Below are 26,224 nucleotides of genomic sequence, written 5' to 3' on the forward strand. Positions count from 1 at the left end.
TGCTTTGCATCCAGTTTGAAGAAGTAGGGGGACTAATCTTCCTGGATTTTCCTGGCAGAAGAAATGTTTCTGCCTGTAGATAAGCAGATGTAAAAAAAATCTACTGTAGTCTCTACCTGCTGTGTTGGTTGTGGATAAATATCCTCCCAATCAAGGGCTATCCTTAGCATTACATTGAGTTGCTAGGCAATGCAATAATTCTCAATAGGTCTCTCTTGATTGGAGTCTGTTGTTGAAAAGTGTCTTACAACATCAATAATCTCCATTGAAAAAAATCTGACCATTGACATTTATTACCTAGGTATTTCTAAGAAATGTGTACGATGTTTTATAATCTACCATAGTATACCATGGTCCTTGAATTTCTCTTTGGAGCATGGATATTATTCATGTCTTAGTTTTTTGTCTAGTAATTGGATTTAGCTCTGGTCTCTTCCCCCCCCCCCAGGTAATCTTTAATTTAAGACACTTCTCTATTTTTATTTTAGCTGATTTTTTACTATGGAGCAACTGATGGATGGTGTCCTCTGCAATACTACGAAGAGATGAAGATAGAGTTTCCAGACGGAGATATTCGAATCTGTGAGAAAGGAATCCACCATTCTTTTGTCATGGATTCCAGCAAAGAAATGGCTGAAATGATAACAGGCTGGATACAGGATGATCTCGCCAAGCTATGATGGAGACAGAATAAATAGCAGGAGGAATTCATTGTATTATGGCCATGTAATCTTCCTTGATGGATTTGCCTTGCTTTGTCTTTGCATTAGGGTTTGCTTTTTTCTAGAAGCTATGGTGTTAACCTGATGGCTCATATTACATTCCTGTTGACAGGTTTCTAACAAATACCCAAGGTAAGGTTGTAAACACATGGGACTGATTGTATCAAACCAGAGCCCTGGATTCCTTTAGGCCAATGTCAGCCTCCCTCTACAGTGACTACCTGTTCAGGTAACTCACAGGATTGTTATAACAAAAAGAAAGAGAGAGAGAGATCCCCTGCCCTCCATGTGCCATCTTGATTTTTTAAATGTATGAATTAATCAGCCATTAATTCTGTGTCTAGCTAGCATAGTGCCTCTAGCAGGATTGTATGAATTATTACATCAAGGTGTTTAGATCTTCTGACATATAAGCCCCAGTCTGTTCATCAACACCATTCATTCTGTCACAACATTGTAGTAGTATTGCATCCATAATTGTGTCCTATATTGTTGTTGAGGTGGTTAGGGTTAGAATCGACTATCATTGGGGGAAAATAGCATTGGGGGAAAATAGCATCTAATTTATGGTTATGATGTTAGAATAGCAAATCACTACAAAACTGTTATTATTGCTTAAATTAATTTCAACTTCTATTGTGGTGGAAGAGATTTGGTGTGCAGAAAAAGAACTATGTTGCTCACAAGCAGAACCAATAATGAATTAGTAAAGTATGGTACTTCTTACAAGTAATTCTTGACCTATGACCACAATAGAGACTGGTTGTTATGCAAGTCATCACATGATTAGACCGGATTTTATGACCAGTTTTACCACAGTTGTTAAGCAATTTCAGGTGCTTGCAACATGGCCATTTAACATGGTTGTTAAGTGAATCACACAGGCGTTAAGCAAATTCAGCTTCTCCAATTGAAGTTGCTTTTCAGAAAACCACTGGGAAGATCCCAAATCGGGATCATGTTGACTGGCGGACATTGCACCAGTAGTAAACATGAACCAGTTACCAAGGCTCCCAAACTGCGATCATGTGATATGAAGGTGGTATGATGGTAGTGTGAAGGCAGATCACAAATCACTTTTTCCAAGGCTGTCGTAACTTTCAACTATTGTTAAATAAAAGGTTGTTAAGTCAAGAACTATCTGTATTGAGAAAGTTGTAAGTATGTTGGTTACAGGTCTGCAAATGTTAAAAGTAGAGTAGCATTTTGTCTGCTCCACTTCATTCAAAGCCCTTGATACCTCAATACCCTGCTTGTGGCAACCTTTTGCTTCAGACAGTGAGAATAATTGCTGAGTTACAGGTAGTTGCTTAGTGCTTATCTACCATTCAAAGTTACAAAAGTTCTTCGCCATAGAAAACAATGGCTTTGCTTAACACTCACATTTACTTAGTAACTACCATATTTGATTAAAAACTGCCACAAAAAGGCCATAAGACATTGTTGGGCAGGCTCCATTATGGTCATATGTCAAGGACTAACTGCATATGTTATTGTAGAACAGACAGAACTTGGATGACATACTGCACTTTTATTAATTTGTTTCTCAAGAAATAGTCACTGCTTGGGTATGGAATATTTTCCTCCCTACCTCCTTTTTTCATTTGTTTGTGATTTTTAACAAATCACAAAAAACAAAAGCAAATATATTAAGCCTTATGTTGCTCATACTTTGGGAAATTGGGAGGAAAAGAGGCTTGGGATTACCTGTGCACCATAAGCTGATCCTGAAACACACTTCTTCTGGTCTACCCAATTATTTTGTACAGCATCCTGTGTTAAATGCCATGTTGTATGCTTGTCCTTATCTCCCTAACCTTGACCACTACCTAAACTAGGAGAGCCCTGTGATTGTGAGGGGAGACTAATGGAAAATTGTGCACATAGGCATGCTGTAGATTTGAATTCCTTTTTTGCTTCTGGCCCACCCTGAAAAAAGCCCAGGACACAACTGGAAGAAGCCTCATTTCCAACAGCACTGCTATTTGCTGCTGACCAGGATGGGATAGACAAAAAAAAGAAGAAACTGTTTGCCACTTGGTTCACATTTTTGCAAACTTAGGAGTTGTGTTTGGATGATTGGGTTGGTTGGTTCTGTGCTATGTGATTCCCCCCCACCCCACCCCCAGGAAAACTCCGAGCTGGTAGCAGACAACAAAGAGAGCGGCCATCTTGGCAGGAAGCCCAGGCATTGCTAAGGTGCCTGGAAGGCTCTCCCCGTCTGCTGTGTGATAGTGGTGGTTGTTTTAATCATACAGGAAAGGATTCGTCTGTTGATTGAAGCCATTGCAGGCAGGATGGGTACAAGGTTTAACCAGCCCCATCCCCTTCTCAGCCTGCTTCATCTCCACTCTTTGTTGCTGCAGGGATTTTTTTAAAAGGGAGATTCTTAGAGGACTGGCCTATCTAAAACATTAATCTTAATTTAGCCTCAGGATCAGCAGAAGAAAGAAAGGGAGAGTTTTGCAATTGTTCCTTGTGGGTTCTTCTAATGGTGGAAGTTAGTTTAATCCAAACCAACCCTGATGCTATTTCATAGGACAACTAACCTTATCTAGCACCTCTATTGCCTGCGGTTAGTATATCAACATAAATCTCCCTCTCGCCCCGCCCCCCAGTTGTATGTGTGTATAAACAGATATTGTGTTGAACTATTATAAAACTTCAATAGGTGTATTAAATGTTCTGATCTATGTATGCATATATATTGCTTGAGCAGATACTAATATTATTGGGAATCCAGGTGGCATAAGCATGACTAGCATTGTATCTAATATTTCAGGAGGGGTTTTGGACTGTAAAAAACTATTCTTTTGGGGCATTACATTTACATAACTGTGTTGTTTGTACACTGTTCTATTCCTTGGTCTCATTTAATCCTAGTGTTTTTTAGATCTAAAAAAACATATTCCTACAATATTTTTGTGTGTAAGATGTGATTAGGCAGAGGAACATTTATAATCTGGTAGTAACAGTCTTGCCTGTCAAAAGGAAACTCTTCAAACTCTTTAAGCATTCAATATTTAATTGAAAACACCCAGCACTGACCACAGGAGACTTTCATGCAGTGAAGTTTGATCCATCTGTAACAGTGACAGACTATTTTCAGAATATGCTTATTAATTTTTGCTACTCTTTTCATTATCTGGTCATCTTAATAAGCCTATCTTGGAACTATTGTAGTATTTCCTGACACAATTTTAATCATAGGGATTCATTGCCTGCTTTCACTTGAAGCTTAAAATGTTTGTGCTCACTAGTTGTTAACACATGGGCATATAAGATTGTGATAATTTAAACCAATTTTGTAAACTATAATTGCTTAATGCAAAATACTAGTTTAGTTTTAAGAATTGTTCTTAATTAATAATACCATTACCTTCTTCTTGCTTTCTGCATTTGAAGATTCCTTTGATCTTTGCTTCAGAATGCTGTTCTCCCAATGGCAGAAAACTGAAATTGATAAGTAATGAATAAATGTTCTTTATCATTTTAATTTTGAATTAAATGGAATAAACTGAGCAAGAGCAAGTACTAGGAGTGCAGTTTTACAATCGTTTCTACCTTTGTTTGTTCAGAACAAACAACCACAACACTGTAAATTGCTATTCATCGCTTTGCAAGTTTCAAAATATGTTTGTATGGAGAAAAGTATTTGCTTTGCAGAAAATAAAAGGGATTTGCATTGGGAGTGCCCAGCAAAAAAATTTGGTTGGTTGGTTTGTATCCCTCCTTTATTATTTTGACAAATAACTCAAGGTTGTGAACATATCCAACACACTTTCCTCCTCCCAGTTTCCCCACAAAAAAACAACCCTGTGAGGTACTTTGGGCTGAGAGAGAAAGGGACTAGCCCAAGATCACACAGCTGGCTTTTATGGTTAAATCATGAAAATGGGAAGAAAAAGGTCATCTTTAACACATCTTCTATGTTTCCCCTAGGTAGCTTCCCGTGTGTTTCATTTGCAGATTTTTAATTCTGAAAGAATTGCTCTCATGTTCCATTTTGTGCAGATAGAACAAAAGACACATCAGTGAAGAAGCCAAAATTTGGGACTCTGTAAATGTGGTTGGAGTGAAACAGAGCAACTGTTCAATTAAAGCCTCGAGTACAGATGAAAGCTGGGCAACTCTTGTTTTTGAATCACTTAAATGGTCAGGTCTTTTTCATGAATTGAAAAGCTACTCTAGAAGCTATTCCAACCTGCTTACAAAGCAAATGGGTTGCATGTGTACGTAGTTGGGTAGGAGGAGTGAGCAAGTGAGTCTTGCAAAAGATACAGTGGCTTTAATGAGTGAAAAACTAGTACTATTTTATCCTTTCTGTACGTTCTAAGTATTTCCATAGTCCTATACAGATAAATGGAATTATATTAATTCATGCATTTTTTGACATTTCTGAATTCCCACACTCAAAAGATAATTGATCATTAACTGCTGAGGGGAATTAACAGAGTTGGAGAGTTGACCTCCTAACCTGCTTGTGACTTTTCAGATATGCAATAATGGCAAATATCTGTAGCTTGGGTGTAGGATGAGGCTGAAGGTTCGTTCTCTGAGTTTGTGGGTTAGTTTCCGAATGTTTCATTACCAGGTTAGATAACATCTTCAGTGGCGTTTAGGGGAAGTCTGTGTCAGAGCTCATCTGTTTATAAGGGCTTCAGGTGTGGGTGTGTCAAATGAGGGTCTTGTGATGGATTAGGTGTGAGTCATCAGAGGTTTGCCAGTAAAGATGTAACCTAGCCTGGTAACGAAACATTTGGAAACCAATCCACAAGCTCAGAGAACAAACCTTCACGCTCACTTTTCAGATAAAGTATAGTGGTGTAAGGGCAAGGAGACATAGGTTCAAGTCCATCATCACCATGTGTCTTTAGGCCAATCGTTCTCTCTCAGCCCATTCCACCTGACAGGGTTGCTGTTGATGTGAGAGAAAATAAAAGAAGGAAGTGTTGAATTCTGTCTTGAGTGTCTGAAGAAAAGGCAGGATGTAAATCAAATGAATAAATAAAACTTTCCTTTACACAATTTCTCATTATAATAACTTGGGTGAGGAACTTGCTTTTAAAAATTAAATATAATTGTTGTATTTGTAGAAAGGCCGAACATTCTGCACAAGAAGCAGACTGTCTATATCCAAAGAGTAGCTTATAAGATTTCTAAATGTTATTATCTACACAAACATATTCATCATAAAAATTATGACCAATAGATAATTTAGCATATTATTTCCACTAATCCATTCTGATCTTCTCCTTATTCTAATACTTTGTTTGAATAACAGAAAAGAATGTGGCAGTTAGTAAACCTACTTAACACTTTGTGTGGAATGATAAAAACCCACTAGTACCCTGGAGGCTGTCATTTTATTTTCAGGGTCATGGGGTCAAGTTAAGACTTGAGATTATTGTGTGCCCCAAAGCCTCTTTATTGAAATTTAGGCAATGTAAGAACCCACTGAGAGTCTCCTAGTGACCAAGAGTAATTAAAGCAGTACATAACACTGAAAGAGAAAGCTATAGAGTGGGAATATAGAGTGACTGCCAAAAGTTGCTGTTGCTTTAAGCAGTGTTCGTGCAGAATTTATGGAGCAATTTATGTATAAAATGAAACCATGGAGGGAGAACACCATTGTCCTTGTGTAAAAGAACACATAGCTAAGAAGTGTTAGTCGTTGACATGAACTCCTTAACATTAGATGATAAAGATGATGACTCAGGTGAACATTTTTTTATATATTTGCTGTGTGGTTTTTACTAGTCATTTTGTCACCTTTACTAGTCAGTTTGTCACATTTTCTTCAGCACTGACATATTTTATTCTGTCCATGATGGGGACGGAGATGGAGGGCTTCCCATTTTGAATGTTATAAAGACCACTGGTAGGATTCTGGAGATGTTAATTCATAGCCCACTGAAGCTTAAATAAATATTAAAATGCTGCCCACATACTGGTAGAAGGAGACCTATGGTGGGGTTCTCCTCTTTTCATTTAGTTACCCTCTTCTTCCTTGATTTCATTTTAATGAATGAACCAGGAGACTGGTTTCGAACAAGACTATTTCCTGGAAAAAAAAATATTGCCATAACAGGAATGTCCCTATAGAAGTTTGAAATGGAAATCTAATGTGGAACATAGGCAGTTTGAAAGAATGGTGAAACACAGCTTGGCTTAAATTGTCTGGTATAAAAGAGTAGCCTCTAGATGCGTCTTGTAATTAGATCAGTGTTTCTCAACCTTGACAATTTTAAGGCATGTGAACTTCAACTCCCAGAATTCCACAGCCAGCAATGCTGGCTGTGGAATTCTGGGAGTTGAAGTCCACATGCCTTAAAATTGTCAAGGTTGAGAAACACTGAATTAGATAAAGCAAGGTGACATCAGCCCCACTAAATAGACCAAACCAAGAAATGAACTCCACAAGTAGGCTAAAAACTGATGTTATTGAGATTGGCTATTATAATAGAATCTTGCAAGTCTGATTGTGCTGTCCATCCTTCCCCCATTTTATACTTAAGTGAATTAGGGCGACCCCTATATGTATCTCTTTCAAATGTTATCCCTCTTTTGTGGCCTTAAAATATGTTTTATCTTTATCACAGGGTGTTTGCACATCTCCATCAAGGACCTCCCTTACTTTCTACATCTTAGATAATATCTTCCCTTAGCATACAGGTGCTGTGGTGAGAGGTGATGCTCACATGTTGGAAGCTAGGCAGAACCTGGAGGCAGAAAGCCATTTAACCAGAGGGCCCCAGGTGGTATAGAGCTGACTTACTACATATTGGATGGACATCATCTTAAGAAATGGTTTATTCAAGCACTGGCTCATTCTGACACAGATAGAAAAACCAGAATAGAAAAACCATACAAAAGATTATCAACCTTTTGTTCACCTTGTACCCTCTTTAAATATCTTTTGTGGCCATAGATCATGGCCATGGACTCCCAGGATTTAATTCAAGATTTAAATCATAACATTTCTTCAAGACTTCATGGACCCCTTATGACAGTGGTTCTCAACCTGTGGGTCGGGACCCCATTTGGGGTCGAATGACCATTTCACGGGGGTCACCAAACCATGCTGTCCGCCATTTTTTTCCCTTTTCCCTAGCTGTCCTACTCCCTCTTATTGGTGGCCACACCCACTTGGGGATCACCACAACATGGGGAACTGTATTATGGAGTCACGGCATTAGAAAGGTTGAGAATCACTGCCTTATGACATCATGGGTCCCCAGGGGTCCATAGTCCCCAGGTTGAGAACCACTGCCCTACTCAGTGATGCAGGCAGAAAGGCAGTTCCCCTCAGCTGCTCAATCCAGAAGGATGCAGAAGGGTGTGTGGAATGTATACATTTCCTGACAACTACTGTACATCTATCTTTCCTGTATAACTGGCCAATTTAGAGGTTGAACTCCTGGCCTTTCAATCCTGAAAGAGTGAAATAAAACATCTTTGTCACTATTTCACCTGGGTGACACTTCCCCTGTCTCTAGATACCAAGTGAGAAAAGCAGTATCCTGCACAAGATTTGGGGGAATTAAAAATCCAGCGATGACGATAAAGCACGTGTGGGGTAAAAGAACTGAATAAATATGGATATAGCTTAGAGTTGGAATTTTTTTTGCAAAATTCTGAAGAAAAATGTAGAGAAGCATATATCAATAAAATATTTAATAAACTTATCTGTACAAAATATTAAATGGCTAGTTAAGAGTATACATAATTGCTTATTTAACAAATATAAACCACTATGTAATATATTCAAGAAAATATATATTGCTTGTTTACAACTGATTTACAATTCATTATGTACAATCTATTTAAATTTTAGAATACGTACAGTGCATTTACACCTTTGCTTACAGAGCTTTCTTCCATAGAACATTTCACACATTCAGACCCACATAACGTTTTAACCCTCACCCCGAAAATAGGCATCTATTTTTATATACACTGATATATGGAACACTGTAAATAAAAGTTCTACAAAGTTTAAAAAATAAGAAAGACCAAGAAAAAGAAAATGATCTGGAGTTTTTGACACAAGAGAACTAATGGTATAATTTAGGATGAAGAATTGGAGGCATGCTGCCTTAGTTTTGGGGTGAGACTGCAAATATTTTTTTTAGTATACAGAGAAAGCAATTGCATTTACTTAGCCAGAGAAATTAAATATCATCCAACAACATTTTTATTTGAATCATTCAAAATATAGAATAAAGAAGATGCAGCTAGTTTCCTGGAGGAAAAAAAAGTAAAAAAAAAAAGAATCCAGGTTCTTCTTAGTGAAGAAAGGAAATACATAAACATCTTAAATGCATCCACAGTTTTTGGATCTGGATTGTAACAGCTTGGGTCTTCTTAACACTGTCTTTTAAAGACTAATTACCAATGGCTTCATTTCCACGTATATTTAGCTCTTTCTGAAATTATTCAAGGAAAGTGAAGCTGCACAAATTACAGAAAGGAATCATCAACATCTAAGCTGATATGAGAGAAAATATTGATGAGAAAAGCAAGCAAAAACTAAAAACCATGAACTGTGGGGGCATTCTTGAGGTCTGGCCAAAGTTTATTCAACTATTTGCAACCCAACAATGTAAAAAATGTCAAAATGTGCAACACTATTTTTTATTTAGACATTTTCACTCTCTTCCCTCTGGCCATATTTTGAGATAAGTTACATTCATGGGACCTGAGTCCAAACCCACAGTAAATCAGGCGTATCTCCACCAAGGTCAATAAAATTATGATGGATTCCAACCAATGTAGATGTTGGGAGAGAGGAGAGAAGGGGAAGGTGCAAATATCTGTCTTTGTGCATCCATGAGTTTCTATTGCAGAATTTTTTTAAAAAATCTGCCATTGAAATGGTTGCATTTAACAGAGCAGAGCCAAGATTATGTCACAGGTAGGCTACATTCCTGTCACTTTTTGGGTTCTTGCAGATACCATTTAGGAAGCCCAAAGCACTCTCTCTTTCAATCTCCTGCATGTAACTTGTTGCAGTTTGCAAAAGTTAGGCATAGTTGGGCTTGCTTTCAAACACAAATCACATAAAGACTGTAGCATAAAATACTTATCTTGCTTTCCATAAGTGAAGGTAAATAATAAATATGCAAGTATATTATACATGCATGTATCAAGCATCTTTGTGTAAACATTTTCTGAAGAGGGAGTAAAGTTTTGTGGATGAAGTATACTGATACAAATTCAACAAATCCTTTGTTTTTTTAGAGGTCATTGCAGATTCCACCACTCATCAAAAACAACCTGCAAAGCTTTATTGTTTATGGCAAGATCAGAACTGTTGCTGTTCCACTGCGGTTCTCCAAAACAGAATATCCTGGAGGTTTTGTTTTTCTATTATGATTAAAAAAAACCCTGCATCTTCTCCCATCTGACCTTGATGAAACATTTTATCTCAGCTAAATATATCTTATTCTCCCCTTGCCATGTTTTTATACAGTATGTACACTACAAGTAGCTTTATATCTGAGAGGAGATTTGTTTCAATGATATTCATTTGATAAGTGTGCCAATTAAGGGCTCCATTTTATAGTTAGAAAATAAACAGTTTTAAAGGTGGGGATGGGGTACAATGCACCTTTTTTGAAAAAAGAACATACTATCCAATCAGAATTATTTCAGACAAGTATAAAGATACTGAACCATAAAGTCTGATGAGATTGATTTTCAGATTAGTATCAGGTCCCTTCCATATATTTATATGATTTTATCATTTTATATAATTTATAATATCCTGTTTTTCTAGAATAGGAGCTTAATAATGATGCATTTTATATGCTGTCACACAGAGATGGTGGTAAACAATGGAGAGAGATGAAAGGTAATTACATTCAGGTCCAACCTCAAATTCCTAACATGTGCAAACTGAAAGTGTATTTATTAATGAAATGTGTTCCAAATTATAGTTCAGTTAGAGGCTGTGAAAAATTAAATCAGAGCAAATATCCATGTAAAGAATTTAACAGAAAGTAAAAGGGGAGTATTCTGTATTTTACTCTAAAATCTAATGAGAAAAACTAACACAACACTGTCAAAAGGCCAAAGACCATCTAGGCACTCTCTTTTCAGGTTTCTCACTTAACAATATATTCCTATCAATAATAGGAATTTAAAAGCCTTTAAAAAGCAATGTATGAGCAGCATTAAGCTTGGTGCAGTATTTTTAACTATAAAGTTTTTAGAGAGAACACAATCCTGATAAGCAGAACTGGAATGAGACAAGTATACGGATATCTACATATCAGTCCAGATCCAGTTTTACTTGGCTACAATTCAGACAGAGCATAGCACCAGCCAGCTCCAACTGTTCGTGCAGGCAGCTCCAAGGACTGTATATACTCGTATGTCTAACTGCAAGCATCACCTGGACGTGCAAAGGTCTAGTTTAATACTTTCTCTCTAACTGCATTTTAATCTGCATCTCGGTTCAATCCTGACCAGGTAGGTTTGAAGGTGCTGTCTGTTGTCTCTAAAATGCATCTGAGCCATAAAGGGGATATTACTTTCCAGATGAAGAGAGATGCAAAGATGGAGAAAGTATCATCTGTTGAATTTAACGCCTCCATGTTGAAAGCCAACTTAATCCACAGTAAATTCTCCCCTACTAGAAAAGAGTCTTTTCAATGCTCTGCTAATGCAGCTGTAGAGCAAACATGATAAACCACTTAACTTTCTACCAAAAATATGAAACTAGAGGGGATCCAACTGTGGTTTCAGGTGATCTCTTTAAACAAAAAAGAGAGAGTGAAAAGGAAAAGTTTATCGCATTCAGAATATTAAATACAAATATACAAAGATGCACAGAAATTTCAAGTTCGGGCTGAATCTATGGAATACTATGATCTTCAGATACAATTAGGACATGGGCATTCTGTAACTTTTTTTTCTCTGCCTCACTCCGAAAACCCAAAGAAACTAACAATCCAGCTGAAGGACTTGCAACACTTTTGTCTCCTCTTGTAACCTTCCCTGGCAGTGTTATTAACAAGCCTTCAATCATCAAGACACAGAATTGGCAGGAAAAGATCATAATCGGAAGCAGAAGTTGAGCAAACAAACAGTTTGACCTCCCTCTGTGCTTCAGAAGACTCCTGCCAATGGAAGGAGAGGCTACAATTTGAGATGGCACCTCTAGGCCTCTTCAGTCTGAGTGTATTTTCCCGCTGAAAGCCTGCAAATGCCCAGCACCCAAGGGGATTCCAATCTGACAAGTTCATTGTTTGTTTTCTGCCTCTAATAAATGGTGAATAATGATAACAGATGTTTTACTTAACATTGGTGGCTGAGCATACAAATCATGCTGCATTGTGAAAGAAAAAACAGAATGCCATGACTTTTTGTGCTATAGGCGATGCTTGTTAACCACTAAGCGCATGACAGCTATACAATATGGCACATAACTTTCTAATTCAGTTTTACCTATGCCAGCAATGGGGAACAGATGCATTTATAGCTCCCAATAGCCCCTGGCCAATGCTGAAACATGCTGGAAGTAGTAATTCACAACAACCCAGGTAAAGCAAGGTCCATCCCTCTCCTAGTTCAACATTGACTAGGGGGTTGTTGTTTTTTAATATTTTAGATAGTGTCTTAGATTACTGGAAATTCCAAGGATTGAATCAAAGATATTCTATATGCATTGCAAGTGTATTTTTCAAGTGAGCTATAGCATATTTTGAATTTTTTGGGTGGGAAAAAAAGTTGTGGCGATATATTTATTTATGAGACTTATATACCGCTTTAAGTGCAAGCACTCTCTAAGAGGTGTACACCAGTAAGCAATGTATATATATATATTTACATTGCCCCCAACAATCTGGGTCCTCATTTTACCTACCCCGGAAGGATGGAAGGCTGAATTGAATTCTTAGAACCCCGAAATATCAACAGCCACTTCATAAAAAGATAACTTTAAAAAAATAATTAAACCAATCAATCAAGGAGTTGGAACATCTACGTAGTTTTTTGGGGGAAATCTACATTTAGGAATGCTTAGTTTGACTAAAATCCTGTGAGGAGAATATCATAAAGATATCTACAATTATCTATGCTGTGGGGAAAGTAGTTATGTCCATCTCTCAGAGTGTTATAACTGGTAGTCCTAACTGAAGAATAAGTGATTCAGGACTGTAATTACATACTTCCTCAGACCTTGCATTTTTAAACTGTACAGTCTGTTGCTAGCACAAGATTAATGATGGCCACTAATTTGGAAAGTGGTCAGGTTCATGGACAATTCAGCCAGCAGTAGCCATCATGATAGCTATAGATCATTTCCAATAACTGAGGCAGCAAGACTCATCCATCAATGAAGCAATTGGGTAGGAGGAAGAGCTGGGGAAAATCCTTAGGAGAGTCCCAGCAATTCATGAAAAATAACTAAATCAATGTTTTTCAAACTTGGCAGCTTTAAGATGTAAGTAGTATGCTGGCTAGGGAATTCTGGGAACTGAAGTCCACATATTTTAAAGTTGCCAAGTTTGAAAACATTCAGCTAAATGAATCAAAAGCTATAGCTCTGAGACAACTTTCTGTCTTTTATTCAAATTTCTATCAGCAAGTTGCTTTATTTGTTTGTTTTGCTCCCATAAGATATTTAGGCAAGAGTTCTCCTATTGTTCATTAAAAAAAACTTTTTAAAAAGCATGTGTTCATTGTTCATTGCTACAGATATAGCAATATTTTCCAATTTAAACCTCATTGAGTCAGCTCCCACAAACTTCTGCCAATATGGCAAAAAGCAGACTGTAAAATCCACCTCAGTACAAGCATATACTCCCCAAAACAAGAAACTCCATCCCAATGCCATCCCATAATTATACTTAGGCTCTTCAGCTGAGGTTTTTGCCATTAAAATGGAATATATATACATTTACTGATAGCTCATGATTTGCGGTAGAGAGAAGGGTTTTTTTTTCACTTCCAGTAATAATTACAATGATCAAAATTTCCCCTTCCCCTAAACAAAATCTAATAGATGTAGTATCTTGAACTTTTTGACTGAATTTAGGGCATTCTCTCAATTCCCAATTCTTCTTATTTATATATGGAGCTGCTTTTTCTATCTGGGTCTTCAGAGTTCTATTTAAAATAGTAAGCTATGCAAGCTTAAAATCTGTTCACTCCAATCTGAAACATTCTTTTATTGGAAAACTCAGTTTTCCATTATGGCTATAGCACAAAGGAGCCCCAGTTAGGAATTAGGGAAATGCTTATTGCAAACTGGGACCTTACTGTTTTTACTTTGTTCATCTCACTTGGGCTTTTAGATCACATGGGTGATCCGTCTGCGCCAGCCCAACACAAAGGTCATCTCCCCTCAGCTCTTTGTACAGAATAGGTGATTGACTCAGCAGTACTTATAATCAATCATGAGTAGGATATTATAGCAATGCTGTTTTGCTACCATCTCATGTTGTTTTTAGCCATTTCGGCACTTCAGACTTCTGAATAAATCTGTAGTTCAAAGCCATTGGCTAACACATTCCTCCATAGCCAAGAAACAAAGCACTAGATTTACAGTAAGCTGGGCAAACTAAGGTCAAGCTTGGCATCAATACTTGAGATCTCTAGCAGACTTTTGAGAATCAACTGGCTCTAACACAATATTTCCTGAGTGCATTGACTAACTCTCTGAAATGAATTCATGGTGACCTATTTACTCCCTACCCCTGGAGAAACTCTGTGAAGATAAAAACAACACTGAAAGGACACCATGGACAAAAAGGGAAAAATGAAGGCAGAACATTGGGACCACTTTAGACAATTTGATGTTCTCCTTGCCATTGGACATGCTGTCTGGAACTAATGGGAGTAAATATTCAATATATCTGAAGAACATCAGATGCCTTCATTGTTCTTTAATCCGCACCTCACTAAGTTGTTTCAGCAACAAGGAATTTTCCCCCATTTCTGTATAATATTTCATCAGTCACAACATCATTTTGTCAGCAAAATTTTGCAGGGGTAGGAAAAATGTCTTTCAACCCTCAACTGACAGTGGTAATAATATTATTAAACACCTGGTCAATGTTTATTCATTATTCATCTGCAGGGAAAATCGACATGTGTACCAAGACTAAAAGCAGGAATGACAGCTTGTGGATCCTTCGCCATTTTTATCAAGATGTGGTATGCACAAGTGTATGCTTGTATACACACATAAACACACCCCAACTAATCTGAACAGGAAAAATGACTTCCAATTTGAAATAGATTGCTCCCCATAGAGTTTAAAACTTTAAATAAACATTAATTCCTGGCACAGGGGAAGATATTCACTAAGTTAATTAACACATTGTGTGGGTTTCCACAAAAACTCTCACTCCAACCTAATTCAGAGAATTATGAGAATAGGGCCCATTTCTTTTCCTTAATAAAAAATGATGAGGATTTGCTGTGCGGTAATTGAAGTGTATTGTTTAACATGACACTAAAGCAGGGATCTCCAAAGTTGGCAACTTTAAGACTTCAACTCCCAGAATTCCCTAGCCAGCCATGTCATGAAAGAATGCTGGCTGGGGAATTCTGGGAATTAAAGTCCACAAGTCTAAAAAGTTGCCAAATTTGGAGACCCATGCAGTAAAGGAAGACTGTAGGGATGTGAGCACTTCTGACTCCTTCCCTAAAAGGTGCTTTGCAGTACAGTGGGAGACACTCCATTCCAGGAAAAGACACAAATGCTTTCAAGAGTTGCAAGTAGGTTCTCCTTTCATGCTTCTGGAGCACCTTCTTGGAAAGGAAATCACTATGTAGTTTTAAAAAGCTATCTACAGTAATCTAAAAGAAGATGTCAATATTAAGGGGAAAGAAGGAACAGTGGAAGTCTTTGGAAATGATAGGGTCGGAAAGTGGTTTGCAGAACTGTATTCCTGTGGGATCTCATCCCCTGAACTGTATTCTTGGTGGGATCCCAGCTGGTCCAGAATTCCCAGTCATCCACTCAAAAAGCAGCTGCTTGTGAATTTTGGAGCAGGTCTCCAGTAGCTGACAATGTCCGCAGAGAACCTAAATCTCAACAGCCTGACCTCTGTGAATGGTGTGCCTTCAGAATATACTTCAAAACCACAGTGTAGGCCGTGTGTGCATGTATATGTGTAGAAACTGTGTTTATGTGTGCGCATCACACAGTTGCGACTGCTTCGCCAACGATCAGAAGCCGGAAAACTACTAGAAAGACACCTTCCACAAGACACCTGCCTCAACTAACCTCCAGGAAGGCGAAAAGACAAGCCTTCCGGGAGAGTACTGGAGAAGAGATTCCAAGAGAACGTCCCCCTTTCTTGTTCTCTCGTTGCTTTAAAGTGCCGGATCGGTGGCATTTTTACCCAAACCTCGGAAGCCGTAGGAGTGCGAGAGGCAGCAAAACCCCATCACTCAGCTATGAGGCACTAGCGCCTCCAGCCAGAACTGAGGAAACCAATCTCCCAGCAGGAAATCTGCGGAGAGGGCGCGGGGCCCTGCAGGCCTAGCCCGAAGGCTGCTGGGTTTTCCGAAGGCTGCGAGGGCGTGGTGCGCCTGCTCCGCGGGAACCGCGCCCCGCAGGGCCGAGGCCGGAGCCGAGAGGCTCCCACGTGGCCGCCGCCGTTACCTGCAACCGCAACTCTCCACCACCATGTCCTCGTACTGTTTGTAAACCACGTTGTTGCCGGAGTCGATGTACAGGATGCTGATGGGGGTGAGTTTGGAAGGCACGCAGCAGCTGGGCGGGGTGGAGTCGGGGGCCATGGAGTTCATGAGCGTCTGAATGATGGCGTGGTTGGTCGGCTCTAAGTGGGAGCGCAGCGGGAAGTCGCACACGCCGTCGCAGTGATACGCCTCGTAATCCAGGGGCGCGATTATCCAGTCATCCCAGCCCAGCTCCTTGAAGTTGACGTGCAGCGCTTTGCGGCTGCAGCGGCTCCTGAGTTTTTTGCTCTGGCTTCTCCCGCCCGCCGCCCGGCCCGCCAGCGCCGTCCGCCTCCTCCGCCGTTTCTGTTGGGCCAGAGCGCCTGGGCTTAATTCGTGGGACCCCGGCGGGAGCTCGGACCCGCCGCTCAGAGTCCGGATCTTCTCGCGGATCTCCTTGAACAGGTTGTCTTTCCGCTTGGTGCGAGAAAACACCACCAGTAGGGCCCTTTCGTGGGGATGCGAGGGGTGCTCCCGGCCGAAGCCCAGCTGCCGGGGGGACAGGAGCTTCCCGGTCTGGGCCGAGACGACCCTTAGCCAAAAGCAGAGCACGGGCGGGCGCTGGGGACGGCCGCCTGGTTCTGCCCAGGGCCTCAAGGCTGCCCAGGCGTCGAAGACTTCCCATTGGTACGTAGCGGCGTCGCCGGAGCCCAGCAGATCTCCCGCTCTGGAGTCCAAAAGGCCCGGCTCCCGGCCTCCTGCTTGATCGGGGCAAGCGGAGACCAGCAGGCGATGGAGCATCCCTTCTGGGGACGAAGCCAAGCTCCTGTTTTCGGCGGCTTTTCGCAGGATCCTCAGTTCAGCTCCTACGATTTCGTCCGCCTCAGCCAAGGTAGAGATGTCGAAGAGATATTGCTGCCCGGCCTCCCACGAAGAGTCGTCTGGAAGAGAAGACAAGTGGATGGGTGGAAATCACCTTGTTGTGCCCTAAGAGCAAGGCGGCTCAGTCCCCCTGGCTCTGTACCAAAAGGGATTCCCTTCCTGCCTGCCCTGTCTACCAAGACTTTGAGTGCCAGCTGGGGAATCCACTTTCCCCCTCCCTGCTTTATCTCCACCGGTTTTTTTCTGACCAATTGGACACAGTTGCTGTTTGGACAAGCTTTCAGGGCCTCAAATTCTGGTTTTTCCCTATAAGGACCCTCTTCGCCCCCAGAAGTTGAACTTGTTGCTTATCTGCAAAGATACTCAGACCACACACTCAATGCCTGTTGTAACATAAGTTGAATCTACTGTTCTCCTAAAAAGCCTTGTGACATTGCATTAAAGTTGTTCTTTTCAGCATGTGCAGAATGGGACATGGGGAAAGGAGTTCAAAAATGGCTTTGAAAAATATGTACAGGGAGGAGGATAATTTTTTTGGGGGGGGGGTGTGAAATCTATCTAATTTTCAAAAGTTCAGTTGGAGAGGATCTGTCCATAAAAAATGACCCACCCACAAACTTTTCACCCATGAGAGGTCAAGAGACACTAAAGGAACTTTACAGCAAGCATCTGCATTTATTTCCCAGGCAAAGCGGGGAATGGGCTCTTGCGGGGGGGGGAGTGAAATGGGCCCATGTTTTTCTTCCCACACTACCCACCCTCTTCCTTGCTATGAGCCAAGTTAAACATTTCCCCAGTCTGTCAAGGATCATTTTATTTGTTCACATGTGTGCCTACTTGCACATTTTCTTCATTTAAATGCTCCAGGAAAGAAGGTGGAGGAAGAGAATAGTGTTGAGTGAGTTAAACCCTTATGGGGGTGACCCATCTGAATCCCCTTCCCATCTCAGCTTATTTTATGTTAGGAACCAGACATGAACTTTTCCTGGGATGAATTAAAGTAACCAGATGTGACAATAAATATACACCATAACATTAAAATAAATAAAGGGAAGGAAGAGGCAAAATAAACGAAAGAATGAATAAAAGATTCTCATACGGGCTTTCTCAGCAGTACTGTAGAATGTGGTTCCCTCAGCCACCTACCCGAATGCTGGATAAAATGAATCACCCATGGCCAAGTAAGGTGAGCAGTGAAGCAAGGGACTTTCTGGTCTTCCAAATGTTGCTGAGCTATAGTTCTCAGAGGGCTCACTTGAAATATCCTAATTAGAGTGCTGGGAATTGTAGTTCAGCAGTACCTGGAGGTATTACTTGACCTTAGTTTACCTCTGAAGCTAAGTAGGGTCAGGTTTGGTTAGTATTTGTAGGAGAGACCATCAGGAAATGAGGGGGGGGTTGATTCTGGGAGGAGATAATGGCACATTCCTTCAACATAGCCATAGTTACATAGGCCCCTGAAGCCGCTGGATTTCAAAGAGAGTGGATCTTTCATAGCTGGAGGATGGGCCCTGCAACACCCATTAATTGTGACGCTTGTTAATGAATTGATTAAAAGATGGCCATGCTGGCCAGTTGCAGTGGCTAACTGGGTGCTTCTGGGAAGTCCCTTATTTCTTTTTCTTTCTTCCCAACAAGTACAATCAAATCAATTTATGCCACCCCGAACAGGGAAGCCAGCCTAGAACCATAGAAAGCCTTGAACGTCTGAGGTGCAGATCAGAATCTGAATTTTTCTTCCCCAATCCGTGGGTCTACCGCTGCATTGGGGAATGGATGATCTGGGCCTGCTGGCTGGGAATTCTGGGAACGGTGCTTCCCCCCTACTTCAGGGAGTAGGCAACTTGGGATAGCGGCTCCGAACTGATTTGAAACGAGGTGTTCTGTGTCTGGTCCTCGTATCCTCCACTGAACTGGATGCTTCGCGAAGAATTGCGAAAGGAGGCTTTCCTCCTTGGCCCTTCGGAAGCCTCCTGTCCCCGCAGCAGTGGGGGAGAAAAGGGGGAAGGCAGCAGAGAACGAACCGGAGCTCTTTAGATCATTACAGACCGTTATTCCGCTCGCCCAGCGCTCCCAGAATAGCGTCTCCTGCCTTCTCTGCACCTGCGGCCAAGCTAGGCGCGCGGTCCGGAGAAGCCAGCAGACGGCTGTCTTAACTTCTGCCGGCCAGATTTGCGATCTCTATCACCGCCTAGCCGCCCTTGGGGCGGTGTAAAGTCTGCCTCATTCCTGTTCAAGCGGCATCACGCGGCAATTCAGATGCTGAGCTATCGTAGCAAGGATCCTAGGCCGCGTTTTCAGTAACCGCGGCCTTAGGAAGCCTCGGCGGCGTCTCAAAGCCTCTCCGGGACTCCCGAAACCTTGACTTGTACTTCCGCAGCATCGGGACCAAAGCTCAAATCAAACCTGCCCTGATATTCTTCCCCTTCCTTCGGTGTGCCTCTAAGACAGTGTTTCTCAACCTTGACAATTTTAAGGCATGTGGACTTCAACTCCCAGAATTCCACAGCCAGCATTGCTGGCTGTGGAATTCTGGGAGTTGAAGTCCACATGCCTTAAAATTGTCAAGGTTGAGAAACACTGATCTAAGACAACCCCGACTTTCTTTCCGAGTTGCTCACCGTCCGTCCAAACTCACAGTCGTCTGCGGCCCTTTGTGCTCGGAGAGCGGAAAATAAATTGCTGCTTGCCGCCCAAGGTGGAAAAGTGTAGGGCTCAGATCTGCCACCTGTGGCCAGGTATTGCAGGAGCACAAATCTCATTGCCTATCCTGCTGGAGCTCAATGGGAGTTGGAATCCTCCAACTGCTCCCTAATATATTTAAACAGCCAATGGACAACAGGAGGAGCTTTATCTTTATATATATATATATTTTAGAAAGTGTTGCTTTTTGTTTTTGGATTGGGTTTTTTTTTTCTTCAGAAGGGGCCTGCCACGGTCCGCCAGCCTGCGAACTCTAAACATAACGCGATTCCCTCCCCTTTCTATTGTTTTCTTCGAGAAGAAGGAGCAATGATGAATGTCCGACTCATTAAACGAGGCTTCTTCCGAATCGGCGAACAGACAAAATTCCACGTGGTTAGAAATTAAAAAAAAAAAATAGGACAAAGCATAAAATAAGTAATACCCCTCACATTGTTGCTGTTTCTGTTACAAGCATAGAGCATATCAGTGTAATTTCGTTGATTAAAGGAGTGTCCTCTGATTGAATCAACCTTAACGTTATCAAATTTGTCTCCTTTCTTTTTCATCTATCTATCTATCTATCTATCTATCTATCTATCTATCTATCTATCTATCTATCTATCTATCTATTTGAGACCACTAAACTTCTTAACAATTCTGTGCAATTAACAAAAAAGAAACCAGCAAAAGATCATCGCCGGTCGAAAGAGTAATTCAACCAGCTCAAACTCCACAACCTCACTATCATAGATTCTCTAGTCACGCGTCCTCCGAAAACCCCACAAATATATCTGCTTCGCACATCTGAGTCGTAATCTAGCGTTCTTGCCTCGCCGACATACTGGCACGTGAACTTTATCAGTAGGTATCTGTGCGCCTTAACCGTAATATTCACAGGACCTGCGTTTGTAAATGCAAATAGAAACAAAGCTGAAAATTCTTTTGGCAGAGGTTCCAATCCACGCGTACGCACGATATATTTCTTTGAGGATGGTCGGTTACAATACACTTAATCGAGCCGCATTCGGAAGATGCAGATCAGGGACTTGCTCCAATTGCGGGGACAAAAAGTTGCACTGCAGCCCCGCGTTCCGGTACGGAGTCTTTCCCCAACCCTATTCATTAAGAAACAGCCTGCTTGGTGCAGTGGTTAAGGCATTGGGCTAGAACCGGAAGATTGTTGAGTTCTAGTCCCAAACTTAGGCACGAAGCCAGTTGGGTGACCTTGGGCTACCTCTCTCCCTCAGTCCTAGGAAGGAGGCAATGGCAAACTACGCCTGATAAACCTAGCCGAGAAGACTGCAAGGACTTGTCCAGGCAGTTTTTAAGAATCGGACCTGATTGAAGGCAAGAAAAACAACATTAGGACATTTGTGGGCGCAGATCCCGCGTGCCTCAGATGGGCATTGTGGAAGGCTGACATTTCAAGCAGGCGTCGTGTCCCGCGTCCCTGAGGAGATCTCACAACTCCGCTCTCCTTTCTTGAGGTCTTTCACTTCGTCTCTAATGGGGGGAAACCCTTGTTCCCATAAAATCTAGGAGACAGTCACTCTAGTCTAAACCTGTCTTTGAATCGCTTGTAGCTTTAAAAGTATATTTCTCTCTCCCAGCAGCACATCTTTACCAGACAGTGCGCTCTCTGCCAGTTACTCCGATGATTTTGGTTCAATTAGATTACAGTGTTTCCCAAACTTGACAATTTTAAAGCATGTGGACTTCAACTCCCAGAATTCCACAGCCAGCATTGCTGGCTGTGGAATTCTGGGAGTTGAAGTCCTCATGCCTTAAAATTGTCAAGTTTGGGAAACACTGAATTAGAATAACGGGCGACTAAGTTTCATCGGTAGGGTTGATGGGCTGGCCGTCTCTCCCTTCCTTCCCTCCTTATCCTTTTCTATTGTTTTCACGCGGTGTTTCATCCACCACAGATCAGTTGGGAAGGCGTTTCCCGCTGAAATTACAAGAAACGTTTGTCAGAAAAGGGAGGATTGAACGAGAAGTTGTTCAGGCGAGTGAAACATTTTTACGGCCTAGGGATCTTTTCGGCAAAACAACGCAGGCCCAGGGGAAAAAAAAGACAAAGCTAGGGGAAAATATTCAAACTGGTCGGAAAGTTCTCTTTACTCCTGCAGTTTTAATCTCTCATTCCCTCATTCTCTTTCTCTTTCTTTTCTTCCACCCCCTTCTTCTCTTGCCTTTTGGTATGTAGTGATTTTTTTCAGTCACCCGCAGCGTCCAACTCTGGAAGAAAACCTCGCCACAAAGTCGTAGCAATAAATCAAGCAAAGTCCTTAAGGCAGCCGGAATTAAAACGCAAAAAAAAAAAAAAAAAAAAAAAAAAAAAAGGTGCCATTCAGGAGGGGAAATTCCGAGCGGGCAATTTTAACTGCCCCCCCCCCCTCCTGAGCTTTCCTTCATTTGGGCTCTTCTCCGGTTGGATTGCAGTTCCGGCTAATTATAGAGACCAGCCAATCGCGGATCAGCGCTCCGAGACACTCTTGCTATTGGCTCCCCGTTTCGAGTCCAGGTGACAAGCCCCCCCCCCGGTTGGCAGCGGTGGCGGAGCAAGAGTCCCGCCCGTCGGCAGGGAGGCAGATCAAGCGGCGAGGTAGCCGCGTCCGCCCTTTCTTCACCATTCCTGCCCGCCTCCCTCTTCCCACGAAGGGCTCCGACGGAGTTTGAGCGATCCAAAGGAGTTCAATCGCAAACCCCTCGCAAAAGTCCCCCCCCCTCCCTCGCCCGACAGGGGTCCCAGCAGGGCGGGGGGAGTTGTCCCCTTTGCCGTCGAGGAAAAGCCGCGCAGAAGCCGTCTGGGATTACCCCGGGGGGAAACCGCTAGCACAGGAGACGGAGGACAGCCTCGGAAGTCCTGCTCGGGCGCCGATCGAATAAGCCACAGACGTGGCGGCCGCGGGATTTGAATGGAGTTCCCTAAATCTGGCCGCTCCAGCCTTCGTTTCTCCCCACCCGCCGTGGCCTTCCACCTGTTAATAGCCACTCCATCCCGGGCGTGCCCCATTCATCGCTCCAGCCAGTCAGCCTCTCGCCACTCGAGGAATCAGGTGGCCTCATTGCAGCCGCCCGCCTACCGGGCAAGAAGGGAAGGGAGGCTGGGAGTCGCCCTCGCCTGCCCCACTTTGTATCTGATCAGAACACACTCACTTCCCCAAAAAGATTACGGTGAAAATCCCATTTTCCCCTGAATCAATAAATCCCAATGGCCTTTTAACACCCCCCCCCCGCCCCTAGCTTTGGTTTTCCTTTCTCCCCCAGGTCTTCCTGATTTTCTCCGGACAGTTTTCCTAAAGAGCAAACGATTTCCCAGTGGTGAAACCAGGAATTCGGTCACCTGAGCCCACCTTTGCTTCTGAAGCGATGCTATTACCACATTCGGGCACCGCGCAGATACTCGAACCGTCAGATTCTCCAAAAGGGATCTGCAGGCTTGATTCGACCCTGGGCCCGGATAGAAACTCCTTGTAGGGGAACCGTTTTGTTTGAGTTGTTTGGTGATTAGAAGCTGAGAACAAATAATATTAATGGTGGAATCCTTAGAGCTCTCGGGAGCTTACTTTTCTTGTGGATGTTTCATTACCAAACTAGGTAACAGCATCAGTGCTATTGGTTTATTCATCCTCTGCGACTCCCACCCTATTTCATATTCCCTTTTTTTCGGGTTACAACAAATGCAGCAATTTGGGCTCAGGCCCAGTCTGTCTGCAGTAATTTTCTCCTTGGGTTATTAATGATTAAATGAACTTTGCTTCAAGATCATTTATGATATGAAAACCGATAGCCGTGAAATCAATTTTCGGCCGCAAAGTCTAGATCACAGATATAGTCATCCTGCAAAATCATTAAATCTTAAGACTCTAGAGGGATGACACGGTTAGTTTAGGTTAGATTCGGAAGGATCCTATCGATCGTCTTCTGTATTAGACCCGATTAATTGGGGAGTCCTTTGAGTTGTACGGTTTGTCAGTTTTCAGATAACTTCTGGCTGGGCTTTAGTATCGCGGGGTCTATTCCTTGTAGTTAGATTCGTTTGGATGATTCCGTCGTTATTAGAACATTTAAAAAAAAATAATAAAGGCAAAACCAAACACTTCCACCCCTCGCAAAGAATTGGGGAGAAAACAGCGAAAGGGAATGGACAAGGCTAATTAGTTCCCAACAGGACGACGGGGCTTTCCTTCCCCCTCACTCCCCAAATTCGTCGCCCACATTTACAACAAAATCCCGACACTGAAGCAGAGATAAACGAAAACGGCTTGCAAACCTACCGACACCCCCCCCCCCATACATCAAACTACCCAGGTTAGGCAGAAAGAGCACTTATAAATATGGGAGGGGGTTATGTCTGTTCTCCATCAAGGTACCCCTCCGACCGAACCAATCCAACTCGCCCTCCCAGAGCCTCGGGGAGGAGGGGGAGGAGGGGGAGGAGGAGAAGGGGGGAGAGACTCCTGCGCAACATGTCGGGATGCAGCGCATTCCTGGGTCAGCTCCGTGCGCAAACCGGCCTGTTCGGCAAGAGCGCGGCCAGCAGCGGGTTTTTTGGGGGGGGGCGCCCGCGGAGGGCTTTCAGGGCGGTTGGTTCGCTCACCTCGTGGCTGTGCCCACGCCTGGTCTGCGAAGCCCGTGACGGTGTTGGGGGCATCGCTGATCTCTCCCTCCGGCCGGGGGGGATCCTGACCCCCGGCTAGGCGGCGGTAAAGCGCGATCATATAGTCATGCGGCACCACCGTGCCGTTACCGAACACGCCGCCATCCCCGTTCAGTCGCTCGCCGGGCTTTGACTTCCAGAGGCCGGGGGCGGCCGCCGCCGCCGCCGCCGCCGCCTCTGCGTCACTGGCCGCTACCAGGGGCCGAACAACCGCGGCGTCCAGCTGCCCGTAGCGGAGGCGGCAGGAGCTCCAGAGGCAGCAGAGGCAAAGCGCCGCGGCCGCCCTCAGCTCCATGCTCTCGCCGTCGTCGTCGTCCTCCTCCGGTTCGTGGCAGCCCTGGCTCGGCGGGCTCCGGGCGGCAGGCACAGGGGCTTTGAGGGCTCCTCGGACTCCCCGGCCGCTTTTTAACATTGTGTTAACTCGACGCCGAACCAACCAGGACAACTGCAGCGGTGGCAGCGGCTGGCTGGACCTTCGCAGCGCCCCCTGCCGGCCAGTCGCCGCCACCGCCGCTTGGCAAAGGCGCTATTCGCGAAGGCAGGGAAACGGGAGGCGGGCGAAGTGGAGTCATGAAAGAATTAAAAAAGAAGCGGTTGGGGGGGGGGGGGGAGAATACAGCTCCCAATACAAACAGCCTCGCTGAGTCACATATTTGTTTTTACAAACTCTTCTTCTTTCCTTCCTTTCCTCCCTCTCTTCCCCTTTTCCTGTTTCTTCCCCCTCCCGATGTTTTCTTTCTTTTTTCTTTTTGAACTGAATCCGTCGGAAATAACACCAGCCGGAGAGAGACCTGGACGGGGCTCCCAACAGCTCGACGCTTTGCCAAGGGGACAGAAAGCTGGATGCCAGCACCCCGTCGCCTCTCGGCTGCAGCAAAGCCGCCTGGGGTGGAGATGGGGGTGGGAGGGGGGAAAGGAAGAGACCGGCTGACCGCGTGGATTTTCACCTCGAGCTGCAAAGCAGAGCTGCGGGGGGGGGGGGGAGAGCAATTGGGTTCATCCGTCAGGAAGTGGCACTTGTTTGATCAACCTCTCCGAAATACAGGACAGAAGTTGCGTTTTCTTCGATTTCCAATTTTCAACTTTCCTGCTTTCCGATAGGCAGCGTGTTTAAATCTTGTCGCTCCCTCGACAAAAACGAGAGTTTTAAGAAGCGAGGAGGAAAAAAAACCCGCATACTACTACAGTAGTCCCAGCAACAGATGGAGCAGTAGTGATGTTGATGATCGAAGCCAGAGTAGCTGGCTGCAATTAACATATTACTACGCTGTTTCGACTAGCTTTCGGCGCATAGTCTCTAGACTCTAGTAGTTCAGTGAGTCCCATTTAACTAAACGGAATTTCATTTTGAGCGACCAAGCTGAGAACCGGGCTACAATTCCAAACTCGTTTTCAAAATGGCACCTTTGTTACTCTCACTACTGGTAATAGGGCCGCTTGAGGTGTTAAAGCTATTGCCAGACTTTTTTATCTGTTGTCAATGACCACACAGAAAGAGACAGTAGTAAACATTAGTAAATACGTATAAGATACATGGTGTAAATGTACTACATAATAATATATGCGTGTATATTGATTCCCAACAAATCCCTAAGCGGGCAGGCTAATCAGCTGGCTCGGTTAAGAG

General features: G+C 43.1%; 2 protein-coding genes across 2 annotated transcripts in view; one reads left to right on the top strand and one right to left on the bottom strand.

Annotated features, from left to right (window-relative positions):
- Positions 1–6,547, top strand: part of LDAH (lipid droplet associated hydrolase) — a 98,909-nt gene extending 92,362 nt beyond the window's left edge. Inside the window, exon 7 of the mRNA XM_039364323.1 lies at positions 489–6,547. Within this exon, the coding sequence (XP_039220257.1) occupies positions 489–680 (192 nt within the window). The 3' untranslated portion in view covers positions 681–6,547. The remainder of the gene's footprint in view (positions 1–488) is intronic.
- On the bottom strand, positions 4,078–25,023 carry GDF7 (growth differentiation factor 7). Its single transcript, XM_039364322.1, has 3 exons — positions 24,538–25,023; positions 16,348–17,305; positions 4,078–4,175 (listed from the first exon to the last, which is right to left on the bottom strand). Exons 1-3 carry the CDS (start codon positions 25,007–25,009, stop codon positions 4,082–4,084), a joined length of 1,524 nt encoding a protein of 507 aa, XP_039220256.1. The 5' UTR covers positions 25,010–25,023; the 3' UTR covers positions 4,078–4,081.
- Positions 25,024–26,224: the final 1,201 nt, after the last annotated feature.

Source organism: Crotalus tigris, unplaced genomic scaffold, assembly GCF_016545835.1.
Source record: "Crotalus tigris isolate CLP2741 ecotype Arizona unplaced genomic scaffold, ASM1654583v1 scf7180000019740.931981, whole genome shotgun sequence".
Taxonomy (NCBI): Eukaryota; Metazoa; Chordata; class Lepidosauria; order Squamata; family Viperidae; genus Crotalus; species Crotalus tigris.

Bases quoted from the DNA above. Each gene is read 5' to 3' on its own strand.
- GDF7 (XM_039364322.1), bottom strand. From the start codon at position 25,009: ATGTTAAAAAGCGGCCGGGGAGTCCGAGGAGCCCTCAAAGCCCCTGTG. The intron at 17,306-24,537 runs GTGAGCGAACCA...CTTCTCTTCCAG, and splicing joins GGCGTGGGCACAGCCACGAG to ACGACTCTTCGTGGGAGGCC. The intron at 4,176-16,347 runs GTAACGGCGGCG...TATCAATTTCAG, and splicing joins GTGGAGAGTTGCGGTTGCAG to TTTTCTGCCATTGGGAGAAC.